Source organism: Salmo trutta, chromosome 27 (assembly GCF_901001165.1).
Source record: "Salmo trutta chromosome 27, fSalTru1.1, whole genome shotgun sequence".
In the NCBI taxonomy this organism is placed as follows: Eukaryota; Metazoa; Chordata; class Actinopteri; order Salmoniformes; family Salmonidae; genus Salmo; species Salmo trutta.
Window position 1 is genome coordinate 15,279,679 of NC_042983.1, and position 24,922 is coordinate 15,304,600.

General features: G+C 43.3%; 1 protein-coding gene across 1 annotated transcript; it reads right to left on the reverse strand.

The window, feature by feature from the left end:
* Positions 1 to 3,899: 3,899 nt before the first annotated feature.
* thoc5 (THO complex 5) lies at positions 3,900 to 24,519 on the reverse strand. Its single transcript, XM_029716843.1, has 20 exons — positions 24,416 to 24,519; positions 20,793 to 20,907; positions 20,442 to 20,585; positions 20,222 to 20,335; positions 15,294 to 15,391; positions 15,020 to 15,166; positions 14,822 to 14,936; positions 14,395 to 14,527; positions 12,583 to 12,660; positions 9,973 to 10,019; positions 8,989 to 9,088; positions 6,130 to 6,238; positions 5,948 to 6,049; positions 5,728 to 5,824; positions 5,461 to 5,572; positions 5,196 to 5,299; positions 4,874 to 4,961; positions 4,611 to 4,726; positions 4,273 to 4,463; positions 3,900 to 4,183 (listed from the first exon to the last, which is right to left on the reverse strand). Exons 2-20 carry the CDS (start codon positions 20,883 to 20,885, stop codon positions 4,120 to 4,122), a joined length of 2,052 nt encoding a protein of 683 aa, XP_029572703.1. The 5' UTR covers positions 20,886 to 20,907; positions 24,416 to 24,519; the 3' UTR covers positions 3,900 to 4,119.
* Between the last annotated feature and the right edge of the window lie 403 nt (positions 24,520 to 24,922).

Consider the following 24,922-nt stretch of genomic DNA (forward strand, 5'->3'; position numbering starts at 1 on the left):
AAGACATCAGTCAGAAAGTTAAAGCTTGGTCGCAAATGGGTCTTCCAAATTGACAATGACCCCCATCATACTTCCAAAGTTGTGGCAAAATGGCTTAAGGACAACAAAGTCATGGTATTGGAGTGGCCATCACAACGCCCTGTCCTCAATCCTTTCGAATTTTTGTGGGCAGAACTGAAAAAGCGTGTGCGAGCAAGGAGGCCTACAAACCTGACTCAGTTACACCAGCTCTGTCAGGAGGAATGGGCTAAAATTCACCCAACTTATTGTGGGAAGCTTGTGGAAGGCTACCCGAAATGTTTGACCAAAGTTAAACAATTTAAAGGCAATGTTACCAAATACGAATTGAGTGTATGTAAACGTCTGACCCACTGGGAATGTGATGAAAGAAATAAAAGCTGAAATAAATTCTCTCTATTATTCTGACATTTCACATTCTTAAAATAAAGTGGTGATCCTAACTGACCTAAAACAGGGAATTTTTACTTGGATTAAATGTCAGGAATTGTGAAAAACTGAGTTTAAATGTATTTGGCTAAGGTGTATGTAGACTTCCTACTTCAACTGTACATGTCAGTATACACCCTATGAAGAGAGGAACAGTTCTGAACGGAACACCAACTGAGGTGGTATGAAAAGAAGCACAGCGGAGGTGAGGAAGATGAGAGGTGTGAGGATCTCACTATGCGGGTGTGTGAATGTGTGCTGTACTGCATTGCGGCTGAGGAGTGCACCTCCCCTCCCTGCTCTGACGTCACATAGCCTGGGCTCATACAAAAATCAGGTGTGGTGGAGAACAGCGCTACCTGAACAGAGCAGTTCCCCCTCTTCTTTCTACTCCACAACATCCTGGAGTTAGAGAATACAGCTGCCCCATGCACCTCTCGCGATTATCCTTAGTCTCTCATCCTCATCGCACCCTCATTTTAACTCTCTTCTATACCTGCTCCACAAAGCTAGCCTGCTGAAACGGTAAGCATGGATCAAAACAGTCCAAAAGCATAATTATCATCATAAAAAGTATGTTAACGTACACCATCTAGTAGATGGATTCTGGAGTAACCTGCCACCCCAGAGATGATCTACACCAGTTAATCTGAGGCTCCATGCATGTGCTGCTAAAGACGGAGCAGTGAGACCACATTATGAGAAGTGCTATAAAACAGACATCACAACCTTTATTTCACAACAAAGGCTTCCATTAGACTTTGATGTGTTTTAGAGTCCTGTCTATGATGTCCTTGAGGTGAAGGTTGTCCACAATCATTGTGGAAACTACAGTGGAGTTGGTAGTTGTGATATGCTGTGGAGTTACAATGGAAACAATGTTTTCCGTAGGGACTGGAGCGCATGTACAGCGCCTTCAGAAAGTATTCACACCTCTTGACTCTTTCCACATGTTGTGTTACGGCCTTAATTTAAAATGGTAATCCATTATGATTTGTCATCACTGGCCTATACACAATACCCCATAATGAATTATGTTTTTTTTTAATTTTTTTTTTTTACAAATTTCATAAATGAAAAGCTGACGTGTTGAGTCAATGAGTATTCAAGGCCCTTGTTATGGCAAGCCTAAATAAGTTCAGGAGTAAAAATGTGCTTAACAAGTAACATTAAATTGCATGGGTGCATAATAGTGTTTAATATTATTTTGGAATGACTACTTCATCTCTATACCCCACACATATAATCTATAAAAAGGTCCTTCAGTCGAGCAGTGAATTTCAAACAAATTCAACCACAAAGATCAGGGAGGTTTTCTATTGCCTCACAAAGAAGGGCACCTATTGATAGATGGGTAAAAATAAAAAAGCAAACATTGAATATCCCTTTGAGCATGGTGATGTTATTAATTAGAGACTTTGGATGGTGTATCAATACACGCAGTCACAACAAAGATACAAGTGTCCTTGCCGGAGAGGAAGGAAACCAGCCAGGGATTTCACCATGAGACCAATAGTGACTTTAAAACAGTTTCAGAGTTTAAATAGTTGTGATAGAAAACTTAGGACGGATAAACAATATTGTAGTTACTCCACAATACTAACTGAATTGACAGAATGAAAAGAAAGCCTGTAGAGAATAAAAGTATTCCAAAACATGCATCCTGTTTGCAACTAGGCACTAAAGTACTACTGCAAAAAATGTGGCAAAGCAAGTAACGTTTTGTCCTGAATAAAGTGTTATGTTTGGAGCAAATACATTACTGAGTACCACTCTCCATATTTTCAAACATAGTGGTGGCTGCATCATGTTATGGGTATGCTTGTAATCGTTAAGGACTAGGGAGTTTCAGGATAAAATATTTACGGAATGGAGCTAAGCACAGGCAAAACCCTAGAGGAAAACTTGGTTGTCTGCTTTCCACCAGACACTGGGAGATGAATTCACCTTTCAGTAGGACAACCTAAACACAAGGAGTTTCTTACCAAAAAGAAAGGGAATACTCCTGAGTGTCCGAGTTACAGTTTTGACTTAAATCTACTTGAAAATCTATAGCAAGAGCTGAAAATGGTTGTCGAGCAATGTTCAACAACCAATTTGACAGAGCGTGAAGAATTTTGAAAATAATAAATGGGCAAATGATGCACATTCCAGGTGTGGAAAGCGCTTCGAGACTTATCCAGAAAGACTCACAGCTGTAATTGCTGCCAAAGGTACTTCAATCAAGTATTGACTCAGGGGTGTGAATACTTATGTAAACTTGGCATTTCTGGATTTCATTTTCAATACATTTGCAAACATTTCTAAAAACACGTTTTCACTGTGTCATTATGGGGTATTGTGCATAGACGGGTGAGAAAAATATACACTGTACAGTACACCAGTCAAGTTTGGACACACTCATTCAATTTAAAAAAAAATCATTACTATTTTCTACATTGTAGAATAGTGAAGACATCAAAACTATGAAATAACACATGGAATAATTTAGTAACCAAAATGTTACACAAATAAAAATATATTTTTGATTTTATAATCTTTTTGGTTACTACATTATTCCATGTGTTATTTCATAGTTTTGATGTCTTCACTGTTATTCTACAACGTAGAAAATAGTATAAATAAAGAAAAACCCTGGAATGAGGTGGTGTCCAAACATTTGACTAGTACTGTATATTTAATCCATCTCGAATTAAAGGCTAAAACACAACAAAATGTGGACTATTTCAAGGGGTATGAATACTTTCTGAAGGAAGTTGTTCTGTTGACATCGAGATGCTGTATCTCCCTGAATTCTGACTGTATATCACCATAAACATTAAGTTTCTCCTTGAATTCTTTCCTCGTGATCATTAGGTTTCTCCTTGGGGTTGTAATGGCAAAATGTAAATCTCTTTATGTCTGATGGATGACTGTGTGTTAACAGGAGACAACCTGCAGCAAAAAAAACGTCCTCAGAATGATCACCATGGCATAAGGAGCCCCAAAATACACCTTGGCTACATCCTTGGCTACATCCTAACAGTGGAATGTGTGTCCTGCAGGGGAGAGGGCTACTGTGGTTCTGTGATGCTGCACCAGTGTCCGTTTAAATCCAGGGCAGTGATCCAGTCCACCAGTAGTCCTGTTATCAGCTCTTACTACACTAATTACAGGATAGGGAATGCATTTTTAGGTGTGTGTGTGTGTGTGTGTGTGATAATGTATTCTCTGTATTTCCAGAACCAGTGGGTATGAGTCAGCTTAGAAAAGTGCTGAGCCAAGATAATAAAAGCCATAAAATAATGTGATCCGATGCAGAGAAGAAAAAAAAAAAAAAATGGAGAGGGAAGGCAGCGAGAGATGATGAAATATGCAATAGCTAAGAGAGGCGGAAGAAAGGAGAGGTAATTCATGATAGAATACAGCTGAACATAAATCATAGCAGCGAACAAAAAAACACCAAGAACTTGCTGATTCAAACAAAATCACTATCTTTTTATTGTCCAACCAACACACAGAATGTGTGAAACTAAAACAGACAAAACTACAGTGTATTAAAAAAGAGAGGGGGATATGAGGGCAGGGACGTGGCAGAAGGTAAAGTTTAGGGGTGACTGAAGAAGCCTTGAGGTGGACTATGAAATCAGGTGTAAGATATAAGAGGTGAAGGGATAGGGGTTAAGGGGGAGGTCAGCGGTGACTGAAGAAGCCCTGGGGGTGGTTGTACTTGAACGGCTTCAGACGGTTCGGACCCCTGAAACACAAGCAGAGAGAAACACGCTGTCAGAAATACTGAGAAAGGAGTGTGTGAGTAAGTGTGTACGCGCGTGCGTGCGTACGTACCTTACGGTGCGTAGACACATCTTCTCTCTGAGAAACTCCCGTGGTCCCTCCACGCTGTCATCCTGTCCGTCGGTCTCCAGGTATACGTCCAGACAGACACACAGACGAGCCACCTGATTGGTCAGCAGCTGGTGCCCTGGGCGGGGCCCCTGGAGCTCCGACTTAAACACATTCACCTCACTCTCCATGGCCTGGGGGAGGGGTTACACATGTCAGTCACAGCCGGTGTGCATGACTAACCAGTGACATCAAAGGACATAACAGAACAGAGATCCTCCCCTGGGTTAGGGTCTCATATTCAGTGTGTGATGAGTGAGTGTGTGTGTGTATACACTCACTCTAAGGTTGTCATCGGTACGTCCGCTGCACTCGCCCTTCCAGCTGAGTGAAAGAGCAAACAGAGGAGAGATTTCTGGATAACGGGGGTTCAACACCACTGCAGCCTGAAGACGAGCTGAGGGGGGAAAGAGAAATAGCTTAGGTTCCAGACTTTTCTAAGGGACCTTATGGTCCAAACAAAGCAAAGAGAGAGGCCTCCATTTCTTCAGGAATGTCTTCATATATTAAGTAGTGAATCATCACTTTGGGCCCTGATTTTTACCTGTTCCTCTCTCCACCACAGCCATGAAGAACAGGTCAGTTTCCCGAGCCAGACCTGCGTCTGACACATGCTGCGTGAACGACAGATTCTAGAGAAAGATCGAACACACAAAGAAAAGTAAGCTACCAGTATATGTTTTACTTCATTAAACCGCCTTGTTTTACACAATGCTTTTTATAGCAACACCATCTACACCACAGCTCCAATGAGAGCCAGAAGTTAGTGAGTGCGAGGTTGAGTTGTAGTCAAGATTGTGCGCTTCCTGTGTACTCCTCGATTGCGTAGCGAGATGAAACAAAACGGGAGGTTGTGCGTGTCTTACTGTGTACTCCTGATGTGACATGGTTGTCCAGCGAGCCAGGCGGGAGAGAACCTTAGCAGGGAACAGGTGCTGGCACTCCGTGGACACTGGAACGATACTGTGTTCTGAAACCAGACAAACAATACCAACAGCATGCAGGAGACAGGTTATTTAGTCTGTGTGAAGCCAGAGATGAGAAATGTGAGTAGAACTGTTTATGCCGGGCCAGACGTGTGTCCCTAGTGAGGAGAACCGTTTGTGCAGGGCCAGATGTGTGTGTGTGTACCTAGTGAGGAAAACTGTTTGTGCAGGGCCAGACGTGACTGGACTCGTCCTCTCAGCAGCTTCATGGTGCTCTCCATGTGACTGGCACTAAGAGAACTGCCTGCACGCAAACCCTGAAAAACACACACACACACACATAGCGGGGTTAACACACACACACACACACACACACACACACACACACACACACACACACATATATAGAAAGCACACCCCATAGCAGGAGACATTTTACTATACACAATGGCAGGGCCACCCACACACACACCTCTGGGGCGTCACTGGGGAACTGCAGTCCTCCTAGACTCTGCACCCACAGGTAGGGATGACCTAACTCTGCCACGTAGTCTCCAAACGAACTAATCCTGCAAGAAAACAACATAATCATCCATACTGATCCTACAATCATCAAACAATATCTGTATTGATACTGAAGCAACTGTACAAGGTGTGTATACGGGTGTCCGGCGTTAGGGAAGTATCCATACCCCACTTTATCAAACTGGTAGCGGTTAGCAGGGTTGGGGGTCTCGCGGCCCTGGTCATTGGCATACAGGCAGTTGAGCAGCGTGTCAGAATTTAACAGCTCCCTGAGAGAGAGAGAGAACACAATTGTTACAGCACAGGTCGCACACTCCAAACTCCACAAACACGGGTCGCTGACACGTACCCTGCGCTGATGGCTCCAGTGAGATCTGTGGCGGTGGAGACTTTGGCCTTGACAGTCATGATGTTCAGGTTCATCAGGTAGTAGTTGAACAGATGCAGCACACTGCCGTCTAGACAGAGAGACACAGAGAGAGGAGGTTCACTGGGTGTGTCTGTGAGCATGATGCCATCTACTAATATATATATTTTCTATTTGGCAAACAGGGAGATGGGACGCGTGTCTATGTGAGCGTGATGCCATCTATGTACTGTGGACGGTAAATTGCCTCTCTGCCAAAAGGTTCCACCTGCAACAGTCATCTCAGTGTGAATTAACACTTAATTATATAGTACAATGTATAGTATTGTTAGGTTCTTATTTTTCAGAGTAAATAACCCACGGACACTAGAGAAGCTTTAACCTCTCTGGGGTATGTGGGACGCAAACATCCCACCTGCGGGACACACTATTCAACAGCCAGTGAAATAGCAGGGCGCCAAATTCAAAACAACAAAAATCTCATCATTCAAATTTCTCAAACATACACCTCTCCTTAATCCAACCACATTGTCCGATTTCAAAAAGGCATTACGGCGAAAGCATAAAGTTAGATTATGTTAGGACAAAGCAGAAACAAGAAAAACCACACAGCCATTTTCCAAGCAAGGAGGCGTCACAAAAACCAGAAATACAGCTAGAATTAAGCACTAACCTTTGATGATCTTCATCAGATGGCACCCATAGGACTTCATGTTACACAATACATGTATGTTTTGCTCGATAAAGTTCATATTTATATCCAAAAACCCCATTTTACATTGGCCCGTAATGTTTAGAAATATTTTGCCTCCAAAAACTTCCGGTGAATGAGCACATCAACTTACAGAAATACTCATCATAAACGCTGTTAAAATATTAAACTGTTATTCAAAGAATTATAGATAAACTTCTCCTCAATGCAACCGCTGTGTAGATTTAAAAAAAGCTTTACGGCAAAAGCACATTGTTCAATAATCTGAGTACTGCGCTCAGACAACAACATCAAGCAATACAGATACCCGCCATTTTGGAGTCAAATAAAATCATAAATAGCATTACAAATATTCACTTACCTTTGATGATCTTCATCAGAATGCACTCCCAGGAATCCCAGGTCCACAATAAATGTTTGTTTTGTTCGATAAAGTCCATAATTTATGTCCAAATACCTCCTTTTTGTTCGTGCGTTCAGTCCACTACTCCAAATCCAGGAAGCGCGCCGAAATGTCACGACGAAAAGTAAAAAAAAGTTAGATTTACGTTCGTAGAAACATGTCAAACGATGTATAGCATCAATCTTTAAGGTGTTTTTAACATAAATCTTTAGTAATATTCCAACCGGACGATTCCAATGTCTTCAAAAATGAACTGGAACACAGCGAACGCTCACGTCAACGCGCGCCACTGAACTCATGTCATTTTCTGAGTCATCAAATTCCAGGAGCTCTTGTTCGCTCAAGATTCACTGTAGAAGCCTCAAACAACGTTCTAAAGACTGTTGACATCTAGTGGAAGCCGTAGGAAGTGCAAAATGAACCCTAAGTCACTGTATACTGGATATGCCAGGACTTGAAAAACTACAAACCTCAGATTTCCACACTTCCTGGTTGGATTTCTCTCAGGTTTTTGCCTGCCATATGAGTTCTGTTATACTCACAGACATCATTCAAACAGTTTTAGAAACTTCAGAGTGATTTCTATCCTACCTTCTGGGCCCGAGTAGCAGGCAGTTTAATTTGGGCACGCCTTTCATCCAAAATTCCGAATGCTGCCCCCTACCTTAGAGAAGTTAACCAAGTTTAAATTATTCCCAAAAGGTTCTGTACAGCTGTAATCAGAACCACCCAACATTTGTCCCATCCAGATATTTATATCCCACTTAAGACACTCCTCCTTCTCTCCAATCCTTACATTTTATGGCTCTACAGGAAGATAATAAAGAGGGTAACAGGACACCAAACGTTTATTACTCTCTTAAGAGAATCTATCCTCACCTCCCAACCTCAACCCCTCCTCCTTCATCTAATCCACAGAGGTCCGTCTGTCTCCCCTGTATCAACATGTTGCTCTCCTCTCACCCAACACATTCCACAGCCATCTGTCTTTCTACAAAGACCCAGTCTCTTTCACTCCTTAATATACTATGCGTCTGATCTATCATGTCTTTAATATCTCAATGTTCAAAATGTCAAATCCAACAGTATGATGTCATGGCGTCACTTCCCCAGTCTGCCACGTAGTGCTACTGTGTAGATAGGTGTATAGGACGGGTTGAGCCAAGGAGAAGAGAGGGACTGTTTATACCCTGCTGACAGGGGGAGATGACGAGGGGCGGAAGAGAGGAAATGGGGATGAGAAGAAGAGGGAGAGATGGAGAAGAGGATGTTCAGCATTGCAGGCGTAACTTCATCCAGCCACTGATAGGCAGGCGGGCGCGGACAGTGTGTGTAGATGGAGCTGGCAGCAGTGTAAGGCTGCAGCAGTCACACCTTATTCTCAACATATTTTCATCAGCCTCCTCTTGCTCTCCCTGTTGTCCTCTAAATCACGGGCAGTTTTTGGCTGTTTGCTGCATTAAAAGCAGTGTGTGTGCGTGCATGTGTGTCAGTCTCTCAGGGTGTCATTGGGTTCTGTCTGACTGCAGAGGCAGGAGAGGAGAGGCGACCTTGTGTAACCTCTGTAGTGATGTCATTGCCCATTGGACAAGAACAGTTTATTCACTGTCATCTATGCACCGACACTGTCCTATCATATAGCACTGAATGAGCCTATCTCCTCTGTCCCAGGGAGAAGCAGCGACAGTGTCCTGCTGCCTGTCACACAGGAACAGTATGTGTGTACCTTTGCATTTGAGGTCCAGGCAAAGGGAGAGAGGGTGTCTCTTCAGCATCTCACGTCTCTTATCATCCAGCTGACCACCTGTAGTAGGTCGCCTCCTCTTCTACACACACAGACAGACAAAGGGGGGAGTATTACCATTAGTATTTTATCATGCCATCATTTTCTACTGCTCATTATAAACTGGGTGGTTCGAGCCCTGAATGCTGATTGGTTGATAGCTGTGGTATATCAGACAGTACATCACAGATATGGCCCCAGAAAATATTTTTACTGCTCTAATTACGTTGGTAACCAGTTTATAATAGCAATAAGGCACCTCGGAGGTTTGTGGTATATGGCCAATATACCACATCCCCTCGTGCCTTATTGCTTAATTAATCAGATGTAAAGATATCTGGCCCTGGTCTAAAGTAGTGCACTATATAGGGAATAGGGTGCTCTTTGGGACACATTCTATAATCTTAACTGTTCTATCATTGCAGCCGGCTATAGGAGGACAGAGTTAACCTTGGCTTGCCCTTCACCTCAGAATTATTTCACAGAGAAAGACTAGATGAAGGGAGGGAGGGTCAGCTGAGGTGTAGTGACAGAGCAGCAGTAATGTGACCAGGCAAATCACAGACGGACAGTTGTCTTCAGCAAAAAGACGAATAAATAAATAATACAAAAAAAAGCTTGGCTGTATGTGTTGGAGGAGTGTGTGGAGTATGACTGCCAACTGTGGGTGGGCTTGGGTTACAGTGACCCATCTTATCCATGCTTCCCAGAACCCACCACATGGCACCTGTCAGGAAGCGATCAATAGACCTCCTTTCCCTGTCTGCTATAACATTGTGTGTCAGCAGAGGTTGTTGGGACAATGTGTGTAGAGGAGAGGTGAACTCGTTGACACGGACTTGTGTGTGTGTGTGTGTGTGTGTGTGTGTGTGTGTGTACAGAATGGTATTAGAAGGGCCTCTAGTGGCAGTATGGTGTGGGACAGACCGTCTTCTCCTGCTCCTCCTCTGCATCAGAATCACCAGAATCATCATCTAGAGAGGAGAGATAAATCAGAACACACACTTCAATGCCCACACTATTCTCTAATTCACCACTGCCCCGTCAAAAAAAAGAATCACTGCCCTGTCGAACACACACACACAGTAGTCATTAACTTCTTTGGGATAGGGGGCAGTATTTTGACATCCGGATGAAAAGCGTGCCCAAAGTAAACTGCCTGCTACTCAGGCCCAGAAGCTAGGATATGCATATAATTGGTAGATTTGGATAGAAAACGCTAGTTTCTAAAACTGTTAAAATAATGTCTGTGTATAACAGAACTGAAATGGCAGGCGAAACCCCGAGAACAAACCCCCCCCCCCCCAAAAAGAAATTCTGCATATCACTGATTTCAATGGCAGGCACTTATATAATAGTTCCTAGGGCTTCCACTAGATGTCAGTCTTCAGAAAGAGTTTCAGGCTGGTTTTTGGAAAAATGAGGGAGAAGTTGTAGTTTTTCTAAGTGACTCCCATTTTGGCTGTAGTGTTTCCAAGCGCATGGCCGAGAAAACGCGTTATTTTTGTTTATCTCCCGTAAAGACAATAACGATTCTCCGTCTTAAATTTTATAATTTATTTGCGTATTAGGGTACCTAAGGTTTGATAATAAAAGTTGATTGACTTGTTTGGATAAGTTTATTGGTAACATTTGGGATTCATTTTGTACGCATTTTGAAGGAGGGAAACCGAGCGGATTATTGACTGAAGAGCGCCAGCTAAACTGAGTTATGGATATTTGTTCAACTTTATCGAACAAAAGGTCAATTTGTAATGTAACTCGGACCTTTTGGAGTGCCAACAGAAGATCTTCAAAAGGTAAGGCATATACAGTGTGGGAAAAAAGTATTTGATCCCATGCTGATTTTGTACATATACCCACTGACAAAGAAATGATCAGTCTATAATTTTAAATGGTAGGTTTATTTGAACAGTAAGAGACAGAATAACAATAAAAAAATCCAGAAAAACGCATGTCAAAAATGTTATAAAATGATTGCCATTTTAATGAGGGAAATAAGTATTTGACCCCTCTGCAAAACATGACTTAGTACTTGGTGGCAAAACCCTTGTTGGCAATCAGAGGTCAGACGTTTCTTGTAGTTGGCCACCAGGTTTGCACACATCTCAGGAGGGATTTTGTCCCACTCCTCTTTGCAGATCTTCTCCAAGTCATTAAGGTTTCGAGGCTGACGTTTGGCAACTCGAACCTTCAGCTCCCTCCACAGATTTTCTATGGGATTAAGGTCTGAAGACTGGCTAGGCCACTCCAGGACCTTAATGTGCTTCTTCTTGAGCCACTCCTTTGTTGCCTTGGCCGTGTGTTTTGGGTCATTGTCATGCTGGAATACCCATCCACGACCCATTTTCAATGCCCTGGCTGAGGGAAGGAGGTTCTCACCCAGGATTTGACGGTACATGGCCCCGTCCATCGTCCCTTTGATGCGGTGAAGTTGTCCTGTCCCCTTAGCAGAAAAACACCCCCAAAGCATAATGTTTCCACATCCATGTTTGACGGTGGGGATGGTGTTCTTGGGGTCATAGGCAGCATTCCTCCTCCTCCAAACACGGCGAGTTGAGTTGATGCCAAAGAGCTCCATTTTGGTCTCATCTGACCACAACACTTTCACCAGTTTTCCTCTGAATCATTCAGATGTTCATTTGCAAACTTCAGACGGGCATATATATGTGCTTTCTTGAGCAGGGGGACCTTGCGGGCGCTGCAGGATTTCAGTCCTTCACGGCGTAGTGTGTTACCAATTGTTTTCTTGGTGACTATGGTCCCAGCTGCCTTGAGATCATTGACAAGATCCTCCCGTGTAGTTCTGGGCTGATTCCTCACCGTTCTCATGATCATTTGAACTCCACGAGGTGAGATCTTGCATGGAGCCCCAGGCCGAGGGATATTGACAGTTCTTTTGTGTTTCTTCCATTTGCGAATAATCGCACCAACTGTTGTCACCTTCTCACCAAGCTGCTTGGCGATGGTCTTGTAGCCCATTCCAGCCTTGTGTAGGTCTACAATCTTGTCCCTGACATCCTTGGAGAGCTCTTTGGTCTTGGCCATGGTGGAGAGTTTGGAATCTGATTGATTGATTGCTTCTGTGGACATGTGTCTCTCACTGTTCAAATAAACCTACCATTAAAATTATAGACTGATCATTTCTTTGTCAGTGGGCAAACGTACAAAATCAGCAGGGGATCAAATACTTTTTCCCCCTCAATGTATTATATCGCTATTTCTGACTTTCGTGTCGCAACTCCCTGGTTGAAAATGATTTGTAATACGTTTGTGTGCTGGGCGCTGTCCTCAGATAATCGCATGGTTTGCTTTCGCCGTAAAGCTTTTTTGAAATCTGACACGGCGGCTGGTTTAACAACAAGTTAAGCTTTATTTTTATGTATAACACATATATTTTCAAGAATGTTAAATATTTGAATTTAGTATTTTTGAATTTCGTGCTCTGCAATTTCACTGGATGTTGGCCAGGTGGGACGCTACCATCCCACGTATCCGTAAGAAGTTAACAGGCAGCCAGGCATGCTGCAGTCTTACCCTGGGAGTCCTCTGGAGGTTTAGACAGAGCTTTGGCCTCGTCCACGTCTCCACTGATGGACACACTCAGGCTCTTATCTGAAACACACACAAATACAAAACATGAAAACCACATCCTCGGACGTGTCCCTCCACAAAATGGATCATTTGACAAAGGAAAAAGTGACAAAAATCGTGTTCACAAGTAAGTAAAGAAGCTGACGAAGATCCGTTTTGGAATGATACGTTGTCAATAAAGCAGTGAACTGGGAGCATAAACAGTGTGCGGGCCTTCCTGTTCTTTACAAGCATCCTTGACCTGTTGGGGATAGGGGGCAGTATTTGCACGGCCGGATAAAAAATGTACCCGATTTAATCTGGTTACTACTCCTGCCCAGTAACTAGAATATGCATATAATTGTTTGATTTGGATAGAAAACACCCTAAAGTTTCTAAAACTGTTTGAATGGTGTCTGTGAGTATAACAGAACTCATTTGGCAGGCCAAAACCTGAGAAGATTCCAAACAGGAAGCGCTCTCTCTGACTTTTTCTTGGCCTTCTTGATCATCTCTAACCAAAACAGGGGATCTCTGGCATGACGTGACATTTTCTAACGCTCCCATAGGCTCTCAGAAGGCGCCAGAACGATGAATGGTGGCTTTGCAGGCCCTGGCTGAAAAACATTAGCGCATTTTGTAAGTGGTCGATCTGAGGACAATGAGACTGGAGGCGCGTGCACGAGCCGACACCATGTTTACTTTCTCTCTCTTTGAACGAAAACAATGACTCCCGGTCGGAATATTATTGCTTTTTTACGAGAAAAATAGCATAAAAATTGATTTTAAACAGCGTTTGACATGCTTCGAAGTACGGTAATGGAATATTTGTATTTTTTTTTGTCACGAAACGCGTCACCCTTCTTTACCCTTCGGATAGTGTCTTGAACGCACGAACAGAACAGAGGATATTTGAACATAACTATGGATTATTTTGAACCAAACCAACATTTGTTATTGAAGTAGAAGTCCTGGGAGTGCATTCTGACGAAGAACAGCAAAGGTAATCAAACTTTTCTAATAGTAAATCGGAGTTTGGTGAGTACCACACTTGGTGGGTGTCAAAATAGCTTGCCTGTGATGGCTGGGCTATCTACTCAGAATATTGCAAAATGTGCTTTCACCGAAAAGCTATTTTAAAATCGGACATAGCGAGTGCATAAAGGAGTTCTGTATCTATAATTCTTAAAATAATTATGTTTTTTGTGAACGTTTATCGTTAGTAATTTAGTAAATTCACCGGAAGTGTTCGGTGGGAATGCTAGTCACATGCTAATGTAAAAAGCTGGTTTTTGATATAAATATGAACTTGATTGAACAAAACATGCATGTATTGTATAACATAATGTCCTAGGATTGTCATCTGATGAAGATCATCAAAGGTTAGTGCTGCATTTAGCTGTGGTTTGGGTTTATGTGACATTATATGCTAGCTTGAAAAATGGGTGTCTGATTATTTCTGGCTGGGTACTCTGCTGACATAATCTAATGTTTTGCTTTCGTTGTAAAGCCTTTTTGAAATCGGACAATGTGGTTAGATTAATGAGAGTCTTGTCTTTAAAATGGTGTAAAATAGTCATATGTTTGAGAAATTGAAGTAATAGCATTTCTAAGGTATTTGAATATCGCGCCACGGGATTACACTGGCTGTTGAGTAGGTGGGACGCAAGTGTCCCACTGGCCCAGAGAGGTTAACTAGCCCAGTGCCTAAAGTTTAAGGATGTGCGTATGATCAAACTTTTCACAAAATGTAAGTAAACATACAAAAACACTCACCGCAGGCCTGTCCGTAAGCGCTGGCCTGTACCAGGAGGACGTAGAGAGAGGGGGGAAGGTGGCGGGCGATCTCTGTCTGTCTCTGGGTCTGTTCAAACGGCATTGAGAGGTACTCCTGGACCGGGAGGGATGCCTGGGGAATGAGACATGTTTAGGTTTCAGGCCTGGTAGGTCACATTCTGGGTACAAGGCCATTTCAGAAGGCCCTACCTGCAGTGTGTTTTTTCATGCACAAGTCCAGCCATCCATACCAGACAGAAACCTGGACTTGTGAAAGCTCTGTGGGACTGGTGTTGTTCTGTCAATTGAATGCTGCTATGGCTTCCAGGGATATTTAAGTTCACTTTGCTTCATTGTACCTGTGTAATCGCATTGTGTCCAGGTTCTAGGGGGTGTGAGAGAGTTAGAGAGTGTGTGTGTATGTTACCTGCATGATAGCGTTGAGTCCAGGCTGTAGAGAACTCAGGTGTTCCTTCTTCACCTCAATGCCTTTCTGGATCTTCTCCTTACTGGACAGAGACTCCTTGTACTGCTCAGCCAGCCTACACATACACAAAGTACCCAGAGAAAAGTGGGAGTTCACGTACTGCTTAGCCAACCTACAGAGGAACAGTGTATGTGGTACCTCTTCCTCTGCTCCAGTTCCCAGTCCAACCTGGCCAGTGTGAGTTGGTGGGGGTCATCCTTGGTGAGTGGGGTGCGGGAGATCTCAGGGGGGGCCTCCTGGTAGAACTCATCTACACTCACCAGATCTATCTCCTCATGTTTAGACCTGGACAAAAAATAAATAAAAATAAAAATCAACAACTTAGAAAAGAGCAATACTCTCGAAGCTTCTTATTCCTGGACTTAGCCCTACAGACTTTGCGCAAATGTGAGATCCCCCCAGTGGTACTGACTTGAACTCCAGACACTTGCTGATCTCCTTCTGCAGGTGCATGACCTCATAGAGCAGGTTCTGGAGCTGCAGGTGCAACACATCCACTCTCTGCTTGCCCTGAAGGGAGAGGGGAGGAAGGGGTGTTAGATGCTTTTCTCTGGGTGTGTAGAGGGTTTTCTAAAACGTTGCGTGTGAAAGTGTATATACAGTGAGGTCTAAAAGTATTTGGACAGTGACAAATGTTCTGTTGTTTTGGCTCTTTACTCCGGCACATGTCTATGAGGTTAAAGTGCAGACTGTCAGCTTTAATTTGAGGGTATTTTCATCCATATCAGGTGAACCGTTTAGAAATCACAGCACTTTTTGTACATAGTTTCTCTCCCCCCCTTTAGTGCACCAGAAGTATTTGGACAAATTCACTTGTGCATTAAAGTAGTCAAAAGTTCAGTACTTGGTCCCATATTCCTAGCACGCAATGACTACATCAAGCTTGATGGATGCATTTGCCATTTGTTTTGGTTGTGTTTCATATTATTTTGTGCCTAATAGGAATGAATGGTAAATAATGCACTGTGTCATTCGGAAGTCACGTTTTGTGTAAATAAGAATATAATGTTTCTGAACACTTCTACATTCAAGACCATGGATAATGTTGAATGAATTGTGAAGAATGATAAAGTTAGAGGCACAAAGATCTTACCCCAAGACAGTCTAACCTCTCACCATTACCAATAACAGGGGAGGTTAGCATTCTTTATTTGTGTGTTGATGGGGGGGGGGGGGGGGGGGGGGGTTATGCCTCCAACTTCATCACTTATTATTCACGATTAGCAGAAACATATTCTATTCTAATTTACAATATGTGACTCCAAAATGACAATACATTATTTCCCATAAATTTCTATCGGGCACAAAATAGTCTGAAACAAAAACAAACTGCAAATACATCCAACAAGTTTTCAGAGTCAAGCTTGTTGGATGTATCACAATTAATTTGTAAATTAACATTATTCCACTTTCACATTATGGGGTATTGTGTGTAGGCCAGTGACAAAAAAAAAAAAAACTCAATTTAATACATTTTAAATTCAGGCTGTAACACAACAATATGTGGAAAAAGTAAAGAGGTGTAAATACTTCCTGAAAGCACTGTAAAAACACTCCCACTACTACACTAACTTACAAAACCCACACAACACACACTTTCAAACTCATCATTTGCTGCTGCTACTCTGTTCTCTATTCTTACTCTTATTATCTATCCTGATGCCTAGTCTCTTTACCCTGCCTTCATGTACATAACTACCTCAGATACCTCATACCCCTGCACATTGATCTGGCACTGGTACTCCCTGTATAGAGCTCCATTCTTGTGTATTTTATATCTTGTGTTACTACACTGAGCAAAAAAATAAAACGCAACATGTAAAGTGCTGGTCCCATGTTTCATGAGCTGAAATAAAAGATATCAGAAATGTTCCATGCGCACAAAAGGTATTTCTCTAAAATTTTGAGCATAGATTTGTTTACATCCCTGTTAGTGAACATTTCTCCTTTGCCAAGAAAATCCATCCACCTGACAGGTGTGGCATATCAAGAATCTGATTAAACGGCATGATTATTACACAGGTGCACCTTGTGCTGGGGACAATAAATGGCCCCTCTAAAATGTGCAGTTGTGTCACACAACACAATGCCACAGATGTCTCAAGTTGAGGGAGCACGCAATTGGCATGCTGACTGCAGGAATGTTAACCAGAGCTGTTGCCAGAGAATTTATCGTCAGTTTCTCTACCATAAGCTGCCTCCAACATAATTTTAGAGAATTTGACAGTACGTACAACCAGCCTCACAAGTGCAGACCATGTGTATGGCGTTGTGTTGGCGAGCAGTTTGCTGATGTCAACGTTGTGAACAGACTGCCCCATGGTGGCAGTGGGGTTATGGTATGGGCAGGCATAAGCTATGGACAACAAACACAATTTCATTTTATCAATGGCAATTTGAATGCAGTGATAACGTGACAAGATCCTGATGCCTACAATCGTAATACACCGGCTCCGAAGCTCGGATGTGGCAGGGCTTGCAAACTATTACAGACTACAAAAGGGAAGCACAGCCGAGAGCTGCCCAGTGACACAAGCCTACCAGACAAGCTAAACTACTTCTATGCTCACTTCGAGGCAAGTAACAATGAAACATGAATGAAAGTATCAGCTGTTCCGAACGATCGTGTGATCACGCTCTCCGCAGCCGATGTGATTAAGAACTTTGCACAAGTCAACATTCACAAGGCCGCAGGGCCAGACGGATTACCAGGACATGTACTCCGAGCATGCGCTGACCAACTGGCAAGTGTCTCACTGACATTTTCAACCTCTCCCTGTCCGAGTCTGTAATACCATCATGTTTTATGCAGACCACCATAGCGCCTGGGCCCAAGAACACTAAGGTAACCTCCTAAATGACTACTGACCCGTACCACTCATGAAGTGCTTTGGAAGGCTGGTCATGGCTCACATCAACACCATTATTTTAGAAACCCCAGACCCACACCAATTTGCATACCGCCCTAACAGATCCACAGATGATGCAATCTCTTGCACTCCACACTGCCCTTTCCCACCTGGACAAAAGGAACACCATGTGAGAATGCTATTCATTGACTACAGCTCAGCATTCAAACCATAGGGCCCTCAAAGCTCATCACTTAGCTAAGGACCCTGGGACTAAACACCTCCCTCAACAACTGGATCCTGGACTTCCTGACGGGCCGCCCCCAGGTGGTAAGGGTAGGTAACAACACATCTGCCGCACTGATCCTCAACACAGGAGCCCCTCAGGGGTGCGTGCTCAGTCCCCTCCTGTACTCCCTGTTCACTCATGACTTCACGGCCAGGCACGACTCCAACACCATCATTAAGTTTGCCGATGACAACAGTGGTAAGAGTGATCACCGACAACAATGAGGCAGCCTATAGGGAGGTGGTCAGAGACCTGACCGTGTGGTGCAAAAACAACAACCTTTCCCTCAACGTGACCAAGACAACGGAGATGATTGTGCACTACAGGAAAAGGACGACCGAGCACACCCCCATTCTCATCGACGGAGCTGTAGTGGAGCAGGTTGAGAGTTTCAAATTACTTGGTGTCCACATCACCAACAAACTAACATGGTCCAAGCACACAAAGACAGTCGTGAAGAGGGCACAACAAAAACCTATTCCCCCTCAGGAGACTGAAAATATTTGGCATGAGTTCTCAGATCCTCAAAAGGTTCTACAGCTGCACCATCAAGAGCATCCTGACGGGCTGCATCACTGCCTGGTATGGCAACTGCTCGGCCTCCAACCGCAAGGCACTACAGAGGGTAGTGCGTATGGCCCAGTACATCACTGGGGCCAAGCTTGCTGCCATCCAGGACCTCTATACCAGGCGGTGTCAGAGGAAGGCCCTGAAAATTGTCAACGACTCCAGCCACCCTAGTCATAGACTGCTCTCTCTGCTACCGCACAGCAAGCGGTACCTGAGCGCCAAGTTTAGGTCCAAGAGGCTAAACAGCTTCTACCCCATAGCCATAAGACTCCTGAACATCTAATCAAATGGCTAACCAGACTATTTGCATTGCCCCCCCTTCTACATTGCTGCTACTCTCTGATTTGATGGTTCGCCGGAGGGCATTGCGGAATTTCTTCCCTTTTCCACATTGTTACGTTACAGCCCCATAATGACAAAGCGAAAACAGGTCCCACAGTTGACAGTGCATGTCAGAGCTAAAACCAAGGCAGGAGGTCAAAGGAATTGTCTATAGAGCTCCGAGACAGGATTGTGTCGAGGCACAGATCTGAGGAAGGGTACCAAAATGCTGAAGCGCGTAACACTTAAAAATGGTCTGTCCTGTTACAACACTCACTATCGAGTTCCAAACTGCCTCTGGAAGCAACATCAGCACAAGAACTGTTCGTCAGGAGCTTCATGAAACGGGTTTCCATGTCCGAGCAGCCACACACAAGTCTAAGATCACCATGCGCAATGCCAAGCGTCAGCTGGAATGGTGTAAAGCTCGCCACATTTGGACTCTGGAGCAAAGGAAATGCGTCCTCTGGCAGTTGGACGGACGAATCTGGGTTTGGCGAATGCCAGGAGAACGCTACCTGCCCAAATACATAGTGACAACTGTAAAGTTTAGTCGAGGAGGAATAATGGTCAGGGGCTGTTTTTCATGGTTTGGGCTCGGCCTCTTAGTTACAGTGAAGGAAAATCTTTACGCTACACCATAGAGGATTCTGGATATTTTATACGATTCTGTGTTTCCAACTTTGTGGCAACAGTTTGGGGAAGTCCCTTTCCTGTTCCAGGATGACAATGCCCCTGCGCACCAAGCAAGGTCCATACAGAAATGGTTTGTCGAGATCAGTGTGGAAGAACTTGAATGGCCTGCACAGAGCCCTGACCTCTACCTCATCGAACACCTTTGGGATGAATTTGAACGCCGACTGCAAACCAGGCCTAATTACCCAACACCAGTGCCCGACCTCACTAATGCTCGTGGCTGAATGGAAGTAAGTCCCAGCAGCAATGTTCCAACATCTAGTGGAAAGCCTTTCCAGAAGAGTGGAGGCTGTTATAACAGCAAACGGGGGTCTCAGCTCTATATTAATGTCCATGTCGTGTATCTGTAGAGTTGAAAATGTGATGGAAACACATCGAACTTTAGATTTTTATTTGGTACATGAAAACTTAAGTGAAAAAGTACATTGTGTTCAATAAGTCATCATGCACTGATTTTTACCCGCAACAAGTCCATTTGGTGTCAACCCACTACTGGTGGGAAAATAAGCGTATTTTCTTCATGTCGATTTTATATTATTCGCATGAAAATGTGTCGCCAACTGGATGGAACCCTTGCTACTGTCCAAATACTTTTGGACCTCACTGTATATGTACCTCGTGTGTCTGGTCTCTCCCCCTCTTCAGTCTCATGTGAGCCAGGCGGTTGAGTTTCTTCAGGCTCATAAAGTGGATACAGCTCTGCATCCTCTTCTCCTCTACCTCAGCACACTGGAGGGAAGGGCAGACATCATGGGGGTTAGAGCAATTCTCTTATAAGACGGAGTAGCGTCTGATTGTAAAGGACACTCATTTTCTGACTGAGTGTGTCTCTCACCCCATCCTTGGCTCCGTTGGCTTTCAGCTCCTGTATGTCGTTCATCAGTTTGGCCAGAGCTTCACAGGTCAGTTTATACTGCTGGTAGTCCTCTTCAGGGTCCCTGCCATCCAGCTCCACCTCCTCACTGTACACACGTATGTCCTGAAACACACACAGTCAATTTCAATAACGCCCCCCCCCCCTTCTCTCTCTATACTTGTCTGCCTCCCCTCACTCTACCGTTCTCAACTTGCACCCGCCCACGTGTATCTGCTGTCCACCCCTTTGCTCACCTAGATTTGAAAACGCAGACAACAGCACCATTGGTATATTGTGGAAGGTAACCCGTCTGTCTAGACTAGTGCTCACCTGGTCTCCCTCTTCGCGGCCGCATTTCCCCTCCGGTGTGCCCGTCTCGCTGCGGAGCACTTTCGACTTGCGCTTCTTCAGGGCATCAGACATGGCTTGTCAACGTCAGAGGACACTAAATACAGAAAACGTATTTATATAGAAAGCTAGCTAGATACGCTAGGCACGACAGAGATATTGGAGAATGGGGGAGTTAGGAATCCCAGTGGCCAATGAATGGAGAAACTTGTAACACCCCACCCAGCAGACGGTCAACCAATCACGTTCATTGTCATGCTGCGTAACGCAGTTGCTAAGATAACCGTCACACAATCCATTTAAAAGTATGAATGAGTCAAGAAACATGCATATTTTCCTCGAAAGTACGTCACGATTTCAACGCTATACGAAATTAGAGAATTAATTCTCAAATCTCAGAAAATATTTGTAATGTTGAGCTTCTAGTTCACGTAATTCATGCTCATGTTGGGTTTTTGTGCTTGCAGCCCATTGGCAATGTACGGGCAACGTACATAATGGGGATTAATACAAATCCAATGGAGATCCCTATCTCCTCAAAAGTACTGTATCTCTGGCCCATAGAGATAGAGGACTTGCCTTTATTTCTGTGTCATTATAGTGTCTGTACAACCTATATAAATCCCCATCCAGTTGACAACGGAAGCATGGTGGAAACCATCAATGGAAATAGAGTGGTGAGGAGGAGATGGGGAGTAATTTAGCCATTGGCGTTCTCGTGTCAATTAACACGTAACATTCCTGGATTACTCACATGAATAAAGTTAGATTTACAAGTATTCAGACCCCTACCCTTTTTACACATTATGTTACAGCCCTTTTCTAAAAATGATTCATGTTTTTCATCAATCTACACACAATACCCCATAATGACAAAGTGAAAACAGGTTTTTAGAAATTTCCACAAAATGTCAACATAAAATTACTCTAATATCTTATTTACATAAGCATTCAGAGCCTTTGCTATGAGACTTGAAATTGAGCTCTGGTGCATCCTGTTTCCATTGATCATCCGTGAGATGTTTCTATAACTTGATTGGAGTCCACCTTTGTTAAATTCAGTTGATTGGACATGATTTGGAAAGGCACACACCTGTCCAAATAAAGGTCCCACAGTTGACAGTGCATGTCAGTGCAAAAACCAAGCTATGGAGGTTGAATGAATTGTCAGTAGAGCTCCGAGACAAGATTGTGTCAATGCACAGATCTGGGGAAGGGTACAAAAACATTTCTACAGCATTGAAGGTCCCCAAGAACACAATGGCCTCCATCATTCTTAAATGAAAGAAGTTTGGAACCACCAAGTCAGTATATGGTAGCATTGCCTTTAAATTGTTTAACCTGGGTCAAACATTTTGGGTAGCCTTCCACAAGCTTCCCACAGTAAGTTGGGTGAATTTTGGCCCATTCCTCGTGACAGAGCTGGTGTAACTGAGTTAGGTTTGGAGGCCTCCTTGCTCACACACACTTTCAGTTCTGCCCACACATTTTCTATGGGATTGAGGTCAGGGCTTTGTGATGGCCACTCCAATACCTTGACTGTTGTCCTTAAGCCATTTTGCCACAACTTTGGAAGTATGCTTGGGGTCATTGTTCATTTTGAAGACCCATTTGCAACCAAGCTTTAACAAGACATTTGTGGAGTGGTTGAAAAACAAGTTAAGGACTCCAACATAAGTGTATGTAGACTTCAACTTTATGTAAATGTGATTTCTGTAAATTTTTTATAAATGCGCAAAAAAATTCTAAACCTGTTTTTGCTTTGTCATTATGGGGATTTGTGTGCAGATTGAAGGGGAAAAATATTTCAACCGTTTTATAATAAGGTTAACGTAAACAAAATGTGGAAAAGTGAAGGGGTCTTAATACTTTCGGAATGCACTGTAAATCAATAAATATGATATCAGTTTAGAAAAGGTTAATGGTACAAGACTGTACATATATGGCTGTGATGGCAAAATCACTAGATATCCCATCGAGCCATGCGGGTAGAGGCTGTCGTTGTCACAGTTCCAAGACCAGTCAGAAACGTCCAGCTAACCCTACGCCAATGACGCCGGTGGAGCTCAAAACAGAACTTGGATCTGCAATAAAGGTTCATTATGCAGAAATCGCACCACCATTTCCCAGTAGAAAAATTGAATAGTTTGCCTAATTTCAGTAAAACAAAACAAAGTATAGAGAATCATTGTACCACAAACCGCTGAAATATATTTTAAATAACCACAGTGTATTTTCAGCTGTTTGAAGTTGGTGTACATAACCGAAAGACGCAAAAACAAAGCTTCAGACTGGGAAGCATAGAAATAGTGCAAATAGATCAGATCCGCCACTTTGACTTTCAATGAGTGACAGATCTATAACTAACATTTCTGTGAATTTGGTTGGTCACCCAAAAAGTTGTATATTTTACTTTAAGTAGCAACGATATCCTTCGCCACCGTTGTCTGACACGACAGATAGTTGAATAGTCATGACTGGTTCGAGCTAAACAATTAATTTAAGTTTCTTTCCAGCGAATTTCTTAGTTGCATGATTGTGTAACTCGTTAAGTTAATGCAGTATTTAAGAAGTTTGGCCATGAGGACTAAAACCAGCATAGTTAAACTAGCCAGCTAGTTTAACCATGGAAACCGTGTAAAACAAACTCGGGACAGAATATAAACTGGGCACACATGCGCACTTGGCTAATTAAGGTGTTTTTATGCCCTGATATCAGGAGCTGGCAGCAAAAAGTTTGATTAAACAATTCAGAGCCTGTAACAAATGCATCAGATGACATTTGAGAGCGAATCAATATACAAACCCAGAAATTAGCTGTAACTATCAATAGTAAAACAATGCTTTAAACAATGTTTGCGTTCACCATTCATTTTCTGGATTCAGGTTAAGTCCAGTGGAGGCTGCTGAGGGGAGGACAGCTCATAATAATGGGCTGGAATGGAGTCAATGGAATGTTATCAATCAGAGGGGTTGGGTTAAATGCGGGAGACATTTCAGTTGTGCAAATATCAAAGATATTTATAACTGACCCAAAATAATGTAGTTTACAGTGGGATCAAATTAAGCAGTGGGTAGAACCAGCAATGAGGTGAGCAAAGCAACGCAGGAGCTAGCGAGATCCTATTGGTGCGTTGTAACATGATTCATGCTGTGATTCTGATGCATTCAAATGTATAGCACCTGAAGCATGCTCCGTGCACGTGTTTACATGCTTCTGCGCATGCTTCAGATGATAACAATGAACGCACTTGCACTACCAGCGCTTTGGAAAGTTGATGTAATTACACTTCTGTGGATATAGTTTTACATTGCTACCGCCAAAAGGGCCAACCGGTAAAGTGGAGGCTTTCCTGATTCAAACGCTCAATGCTGCCGACGTAGAATTCACTGCAATTCAACGTCGGGTTTCCAGGCAATATGTGACAATATGTCCATGCCAACATGAGTTATCCACGACGAGTCCTCTATATCGATGATCTGGCCAAAATGGCAAATATTTTTATAACGATGGTGTTGCTAGCCAGCTAAAGTTAGTAAATGTACAAGCTAGCTATCAAAGTAGCAATAACAAATATTGCAGGCACCACACACGATATACTCACCAAAACGATATAAAATACGGAAAACTATATCAGAACGTTCATTTATCCACAGCTCATAGTTTCCAGTTCCAACGCAAAGCACGATGGGTAACAATCTTCTTCGTTGGTCACGGCAGCAGGTACATAAGTGAGGCATACCGCCATCTAGGGTACTGGAGTCCCGCGCCTCAGCTAGTGCACTGTCTTTAATTAACCTTTATTTAACTAGGCAAGTCCATTTAAGAACCATTTTTTTTACAATGACGGCCTGCCCCAGCCGACACCGGGCCAGTTGTGCGCAGCCCTATGGGACTCTCAATTATGGCCCGTTGTGACACAGCCTAGAATTGAACCAGGGTCTGTAGGGACACCTCTAGCACTGAGATGCAGTGTCTTAGACCGCTGTGCCACTCAGGATTTCCCTTCTCACTAGAAGTTGTGCAACAGTGGTAGGCAAACATACATAAGGGCTCCGAGTTGCACAGCGGTCTAAGGCACTGCATCTCAGTGCTAGAGTCGTCACTACAG